Source organism: Colobus angolensis, unplaced genomic scaffold, assembly GCF_000951035.1.
Source record: "Colobus angolensis palliatus isolate OR3802 unplaced genomic scaffold, Cang.pa_1.0 Scaffold300, whole genome shotgun sequence".
Classification (NCBI taxonomy): Eukaryota; Metazoa; Chordata; class Mammalia; order Primates; family Cercopithecidae; genus Colobus; species Colobus angolensis.
Window position 1 is genome coordinate 130281 of NW_012116267.1, and position 8599 is coordinate 138879.

The window sequence follows — 8599 nt, forward strand, 5'->3', positions numbered from 1 at the left end:
AAAAAAAAAAAGAGACAGGGTTTCACCATGTTGGCCAGGATGGTCTCGATCTCCTGACCTCGTGATCCACTCACCTCGGCCTCCCAAAGTGTTGGGATTACAGGTGTGAGCCACCATGCCCGGCCAGTATATTCTTTCTAACAAAAAGTAACCATTAGGAGCATATTCCTGTGATGAAATGTTACTTAAGCTTTTTGAAAGAATGGTATGGAAATGTTTAGTTATCAATTATATGGTATAATCCCATTGTGTAAATTTCGATACAAATATATGCAGTTTAATGTAAATAAAATACATACACATGAATGTGTGCATGTATGCACACAAAAGCCAATAGTGGTTACCTTTAGAGGCCATGGAGAAAGTCTTTTCACTGTTCATTTACATCTCTAACAGGGGCACCGCTCTGCTTCCCCTCCCTCTCCCTGCTTGCCCCAGTGAAAAAGTGGATATGCTGATCCCGTTTGTTTCATGAACCACTCAAGTTCAACATTTATAAATACTCAACAGAAGACACAGATCAACGGTGCTCGGCTCTGATGGTACACTGGAATTAACCCGGGAGACCTTGAAAAATAGTTATCTGGTCTAACCCCAAGGACACTGACTTAACGTGAAGCGCAGCCTGACTTTGGGACTTTAAAACACTCCCCAAGTGATTCTACTATGCAGCTGGAGGTGAGAGCTTAAATGATTTCTCAATGACGTATGACCCAAGCTTAAGAGGTCTATGTGACAGCAAGAATCAAGCGTCTGAGATCACAGGCAGCATGATCAACTGGACCTGCCACATGAAGAATCTGAGGCCCAAAGGAAGCACACAGGGACATGCCATGCCCTCCTGCTCTGTGTGCTCACTCAGCCTTCACTGCTCTTGCCACCCTAGGTCCTGTTTGAAGACCGTGGACTGTTTTGGCTTACTTCCTCATACCTTTTGTGTTTTAAAGTAATAAACGTTAGTTGAAGCAATACTGTCGCCCACACGCAACAAAAGAGAAAGGTACATACATCATGAAAGCCCACACTGTTCCGTTAAACAACAGTTGTTCTGTCTGAAACTGTTAGCCACATTTTTGAAGTCTCATATCTTGGCAATACTTCAATATCTTCATAAAGAGCAAAAAATATCTAAGTGCTTCCAAAGAATCAATTTAGCAAGCAAGTTTCTCTTACTAATCCCATGATTAATTTTCCCATCAAGCCAGATAGCCACAGGAAGTATTTTTGCAAGAATACATACAGAAGCTGGCCAAAAGGAAGGGAAAAATAGCAAATTCCAAAAAGAACCACTGCATGAGTTAGATATTCACAAAACTTACACATGATTTACACAGCTGCTATTATTTAGGCAAGGTTTCTCTAGAGTAAATGACTTACACAATGAAGTCTTTTTTTTTTTTTTTTTTAAGATGGAGTTTCGATTTTGTCGCCCAGGCTGTGCAATGGTGCGATCTTGGCTCACTGCAACCTCCACCTCCTTCAAGTGATTCTCCTGCCTCAGCCTCCTGAGTAGCTGGGATTACAAGCATGTGCCACCATGCCCAGCTAATTTTTGTATTTTTAGCAGAGACGGGATTTCTCCATGTTAATCAGGCTGGTCTCGAACTCCCAACCTCAGGTGATCCACCCGCCTCAGCCTCCCAAAGTGCTGGGATTACAGGTATGAGTCACCGCGCCTGGCTGAGAAAAGGCTTTTGAAAACAGAATACACATACTCTGAGGAAAGAGGAGCTCAGCCTCAGTCTTAATGGTAACAGTCTTCAAAAAATAACCTGCAATTAAAGTAGTTAAAATGAGCTCCAGTTGAGGGTCTAATGAATACATTTTTAGCTTTAAAATAATTTAAAGTTAATATTAATTCTTTAAAAGTTGTATCTGAACAGTTAGCCATCATATATTTTTATTTTATTACAAGATATTTTAAAATTTGGGAAATTACAATTGTGACAGAAAACCAGCTTCATACCAAAAATACACTTTCAATTACTTTATCAGGCAAATAAAAACAATCTTCATTTATTTGCTCTTTCCAGAATTACTATACAGTAAAAATTCAATATTGTATATGACAGACATGTATTAAGCATTACATACAAAATGAACAGATTGAATGTTCAAAAACAAAGGTAAAAATAAATAGCAATGATAAAACTTTGGAAAAAATAATGCACATTTTAGTTGTGGAAAATATGGTTCTTATATATACATAGTTTATACTTAATAGAAAGTCATCTCTTTAAAATTGCACAAAACATGGGACCAATAAAGCATAGTATTTTATGGCATGTAATACTATAATCCTAAGGAAATTTGTTCCTTGACTCCAGGATATAAAACACTTAGGTTTGTAATATAATAAAAGGTATGTAGTATTGTTCGAGAAAGACTCTCTTCCTCAACTCACATTAACCTGTAGTAATCCTACAAAAGGCTGTACAGGAAATTTCACAAAAAGAAATATTAAAAAATTATCATGCCCACTTCATGCTGACTAAACAGCCAAAAATGGGCTTCAAAGTAAACTTGGTGGCCATTTAATATTTCAATACCTTTTTTCTGTTAAAGACTGTTTCTTTGTTCGATAAAAACACTTTGTGTTTAACTGTGATTGGCAATCTCAGCACAAGAAAATCCTGGCAAAATGGAGTTGGTTTTTGCTTACCTTATTTTCATGAATAAAATATTTCAGGATAGGAATTTATACAAAAGAAACATTAATGCTCAATTCACTTATAACCAGAGTTGTATCAGGAGTGTTACTACATTATTTAAAAATTCTATTTAATAAATTCCTTTATAAGAAAATCAAAGGTAACATTTCCATTTGTATTATGGCATAGCCCTCGACTTAGAGAAAAATACACTTTGGGGAACCAGAAAAAATTGCACAAAGCTTAGGGGCAACCTGAAAAGCTCTTGGAGAAAAACACTTCAGTACTCTAGGGCAATAAAAAAATATGTGCAGGCTTAATTACAAATATTTACATTCCAAACAGAGTCATGAGTTAGCTTCAGCTGCTCAATGCCAACAATTCACAGGCATTTCAAAACATTTGATAATGTGTCCACAGTATCTGTGACCACATTTGAATGCATAGAATACAGTAAAGATTATGGTTTTCAGTCTGTTGCCTATCATATCTATAAAACAAACATACTTATATTTTAAAAGCTGTACAACCAAAAGAATTGAGCAAGTATCTTATCTTACATAATATATACTTTAAGTACTACTGATTTCACTCATTTGTTCAACAACTTGTCCTAAAATCTCATCAACTACATCAACATCGTAATTCACTTGCTGAAGATCAAGATCAGGCACAATCATAGCCAGCAGCTGTCCTACGTTAACTCGAAGAGATCGGAGTTTGAGGCTGCAAATACAAATATGTAACATATTAGATGAGCATTACAAGTTAATATTCATGTAGACCTTAAAAAGTAAAATACCAAAATCAAATCTCTGTAGAATAATATACAATTAAACAAAAAGAAAAGCAAAACCTCCCCTAGAGAACTCAATTTACTTTTATCAGTCAGGTGCACTTGCTCATGCCTGTATTCCCAGCACTGTGTGAAGCCGAGGAGGGAGATCGCTGGAGCCCAGGAGTTCGAGGCCAGCCTGGCCAACCATGGTGAAACCCTGACTCTACTAAAAACACAAAATATTAGCCGGGCTTGGTGGTGGCACCTGTGGTCCCAGCTTCTCAAGAGGGTAAGGTGGGGGATCACCTGAGCCCAGGAGGTCAAGGCTGCAGTGAGCTGCAATGGCACCACTGCTCTCCAGGGTTCATGCAATTATCCCACCTCAGCCTCCCGAGTAGCGGGAAGCACAGGCCCACACCACCATGCCCGGCTAATTTTTTTAAATTATTATTTATAGTAATGGGGTTCCACTATATTGCCCAGGCTGGTCTCAAACTCCTGGGCTCAATCAAGCATTCTGCCCACCTCAGGGTGCTGGGATTACAGGCATGAACCACCATGCTAAGCCACAATTATCTAAAACATGTTCTATAAGATATTCATAGTTGTACAAGAGGTAATAAAAGGTTCTGTGGTCAAACAAGCTTACAAAACGTTGTGTTAAACAATGTGAAAGAAGTTTTTTTTTTAGGCTGGACACAGTGGCTCACGTCTGTAATCCCAGCACTTTGGGAGGCTGAGGCGGGCAGATCACCTGAGGTCAGGAGTTCAAGACCAGCCTGATCAAAATGGTGAAACCCCGTCTCCCACTAAAAATACAAAATGTAGCTGGGCGTGGTGGCGCATACCTGCAGTCCCAGCTACTGGTGAGGCTGAGGCAGGAGAATTTGCTTGAACCTGGGAGGCAGAGGTTGCAGTAAGCCGAGATTATGCAACTGCACTCCAGTCTGGGCGACAGATCAAGACTCTGTCTCCAAAAAAAAAATAATAATAATTGCAGGACTGCTCTGATCCTATTACATTAAGTTACCATGCATTTACAGAGAGCAATGGTTTTCTGAAAACAGTGGGAAGCCCTAGATTAAGATAATTACGCCTTCCAAGTCTATGAATATCAGCATTCTAGACTTTTATTAAATGCCCAAAAGTATTTAAGCAATAAACACCTAAACTGTAAGGCACCTTTTGTTTCAAATATTATGGCAAACACATAAAATGAGTGTTACAGTTGTTCGTGTTCCCCATCCCACTACAATATAGTAAGTCCATATTTAATTTAGATACTGATTTTTCTCAAGTGGAAACCTATGAATGGATCAAGATGTTCTTCCTTAGGTTGACAATGCAGAAAATGTGATTTTGAGCATGTTCGTTTTGTGAGCTTTTACGGTAAGAGTTCACTAGACCTTTGAAAATACTTTAATCGTTCCCATGCCAGCTTTTTTTTTTTTTTTTTTGAGATGGAGTTTTGCTCTTATTGCCAAGGCCAGAGTGTGGTGGCGCAATCCTGGCTCACTGCAACCTCCTTCTCCCAGGTTCAAGTGATTCTCCTGCCTCAGCCTCCCAAGTAGCTGGGATTACAGGTGCGTGCCACCATACCAAGCTAATTTTTTTAGTAGAGACGGGGTTTCACCATGTTGATCAGGCTGGTCTCGAACTCCTGACCTCAAGTGACCCACCCACCTTGGCCTCCCAAAGTGCTGGGATTACAGGCATGAGGCACCATGCCTGGTTTTGAGACAGAGTCTTGCTCTGTCACCCAGGCTGGAGTGCAGTGGTGCAATCTTGGCTCACTGCAACCTCCACCTCCTGGGTTTAAGCGATTCTCCTGCCTGAGCCTCCCAAGTAGCTGGGACTACAGGCACCTGCCACCACGCCCAGCTAATTTTTGTACTTTTAGTAGAGACAGGGTTTCTCCATGTTGGCCAGGCTGGTCTTGAACTCCTAACCTCAGGTAATCCGCCCAACTCAGCCTCCCAAAGTGCTGAGTTTATAGGTGTGAGCCACCACGCCTGGCCTACTTGTTTTAATAGGACTTCTTCCTAATGTCATCTGTACTATGGCAATGTTTAGTAATTTTGTGATTTCCTAAAAGATTAGAGAGAGCATATCGTGAAATAAGGACAGCAAGCCATAAAGAAATGCTACCAAGTACGACAATAAAAGAAAAACAGGTTGAAGGAGTGAATTTCAGTAACAGTCTTGTGTCTTCTACTCATGGCCAAATTCCCCCTATTCTTCAATATCGTGCCCATTTTTATTTTCCTTCAAAAAACATTCTAAAACCACTCTGCACAATCAAAGTTTTATTCCTTCTAAATTCCTATTCTACTTAAATAGAACCTAAATGGTCAGAAACTGGAAAGGAAGGATAATGAAGTGTCACTTCTTTTGTATCTATCATATAACACCAGAGTCAGAGCAAACAATCAATAACTTCTTCTGACAGAACAGTATCTATCTGATGGGTGCTAGCAGATAAAAATAAATAGTATCCTAACCATAATTGCAGCCCCACAAAAACGCCTCATTTAATATTACCTTTCCCCATCCATATAATTTACAGACTCCTCAATGTTACTTGATGTTGAAACATCTGTTGCTGTCTGTTGATTTGTAGATTTTAACTGTTCAACTTCAGTTTTGAGTTCTTCACACTGTGAACGGATTTGTGATTTTTCCATTTCCAGCAATTCAACCTAACAAAAAATATAAATGAACTTTATAACTGTAAAACTTAAAAATGCTAATGGCAAAGTGAAATTTCAAGCTAAGAAATATAGAGAACCTGCTTGATAACATTATCAACTATCAAAAAACAAATACACAAAGAAAAACCAGTAGTTTTCTATAAACAAAGCTTCATTCGTTTACAGCTTCACTTCTCTATCTTTTTACATGGAGAGAATACAACATATTACCACCTGATTTTAAAAAAAGTGGTACCTAGAAAATGAAAAACCAGCCAGCACGGTGGCTCACACCTGTAATCCCAGCACTTTAGGAGGCCGAGGTGGGCGGATCACCTGAGGTCAGGAGTTTAAGACCAGCCTGACCAATAAGGAGAAACTCCATCTCTACAGAAAATACAAAATTAGCCAGGTGTGGTGGCAGGCGCCTGTAATCCCAGCTACTCGGGAGGCTGAGACAGGAAAATTGCTTGAACCCAGGAGGTAGAGGTTGCAGTGAGCTGAGATCACACCACACTTCAGCCTGGGCAACAAGAGCAAAGCTCCACCTCAAAAAAAAAAAAAAAAAAAACAGAAAAACCAAGATACTAATGCTTAAATTATGTTAATGTCACAGTGGCTTTTATTTCTTGCATACTCATCAACTTATAATTAAGTTACAATAGCGGGTTTATGCTTTTTATAAACAGATGGTCCCTGACTTACAACGGTTTGACTTTATGATTTTCCAACTTTATGATAGTGTGAAAGTTACATGCATTCTATAGAAACCGCACTTTGCATACCAATACAACCATTCTGTTTCTCGTTTTCAGCACAGATTCAATACATTACATGAAATACTCACTATGTTGTGATAAATCAGACTTTGTGTTAGATGATTTTGCCCAAATGTAGGCTAATACAAGTGTTCTGAGCATTTTAAAGGTAAGTTAGACTAGGCTAAGATTTTGGGAGTTTGGCTGTAATGAAATAAATTTTGGAGTTAATGCTATTTCCAACCTATGATGGGCTTTCCAGGACTGACACCGTAAGTTGAGGAGCATCTGCATTTTGTCATTCAGCTCCTGAGCCAAGGCATCAAGATTAGTGTTTGCATGAGCAGCACTAGTCCCAAGGAAGAGACAGCACAGCACCACACCATGGTTCCCAAACTCTTTAGCAGGAAAATCCTTTCTTTTCTTTTTTCGAGGCAGAGTTTTGTTCTTTTTGCCCAGGCTGGAGTGCAATGGCACGATTTCGGCTCACCGCAACCTCCGCCTCCCAGGTTCCAGCGATTCTCCTGCCTCAGCCTCTCGAGTGGCTGGGATTACAGGCATGTGCCACCATGTCCGGCTAATTTTGTATTTTTAGTACAGACAGAAACCGTGTTGGTCAGGCTGGTCTCGAACTCCTGACCTCAGGTGATCTGCCCGCCTCAGCCTCCTAAAGTGCTGGGATTACAGGTGTGAGCCAGTGCACCTGGCCGGAAAATCCTTTCAAAAGCCTCACACACGGCCGGGCGTGGTGGCTCATGCCTGTAATCCCAGCACTTTGGGAGGCCAAGGCGGGCAGATCACGAAGTCAGATAGAGACCATCCTGGTTAACATGGTGAAACCCCATCTTTACTAAAAAATACAAAACAAAATTAGCTGGGCGTGGTGGTGGGTGCCTACAGTCCCGGCTACTCCGGAGGCTGAGGCAGGAGGATGGCATGAACCCAGGAGGCAGAGCTTGCAGTGAGCCGAGATCACGCCACTGCATTCCAGCCTGGGCAACAGAGCAAGACTCTGTCTCAAAAAAAAAAAAAAGCCTCACACACAAAAATGTATAAAATAGATTAAAAGGAGCTACCTGAATTTGAAGTAGGGGCATACGAAGAGGCTACTGATATTTATCATTTGTCTACCAGTATTTATCGTTTTTCTCCTTCTTTCTTCAGTAAAAGAACCCACGCATAAAAAAGACTGCATTTCCCAGGCACCCTTTAGCCAGATGACTCAGTACTGATAGAACATAAGCAATTCAGTCCAGACACAGGGGCTCACGCCTGTAATCCCAACACTTTGGGAGGCCATCGTGGGTGGATCACTTGATGTCAGGAGTTCAAGATCAGCCTGGTCAGCATGGTGAAACCCTGTCTCTACTAAAAATACAAAAATTAGCCAGAGATGGTTGCATGTGCTGTAATCTCAGCTACTAGGGATGCCGAGGCAGGAGAATTGCCTGAACTCGGGAGGTGGAGGCTGCAGTGACTCGAGATCGGGCCACTGCACTCCAGCCTGGGCAACAGAGTGAAACTCTTGTCTCCAAAAAAAAAAATATATATACACACACACACACACACACACACACACACACACGCGCGCGCGCGCGTATACATCAATCAAGATTTTTAAAGGGATAAGTCAGGCCGGGCGCGGTGGCTCAAGCCTGTAATCCCAGCACTTTGGGAGGCCGAGACGGGCGGATCACGAGGTCAGGAGATCGAGACCATCCT

General features: G+C 40.9%; 1 protein-coding gene across 1 annotated transcript in view; it reads right to left on the minus strand.

Annotated features, from left to right (window-relative positions):
- Positions 1-1877: 1877 nt before the first annotated feature.
- The window catches only part of MORC3 (MORC family CW-type zinc finger 3), a 56120-nt gene continuing 49398 nt past the window's right edge, over positions 1878-8599 (minus strand). Inside the window, exons 15-16 of the mRNA XM_011950018.1 lie at positions 5971-6128; positions 1878-3377 (exon numbers count right to left, since the gene is read on the minus strand). Coding sequence (XP_011805408.1) covers positions 3224-3377; positions 5971-6128 — 312 coding nt within the window. The 3' untranslated portion in view covers positions 1878-3223. The remainder of the gene's footprint in view (positions 3378-5970; positions 6129-8599) is intronic.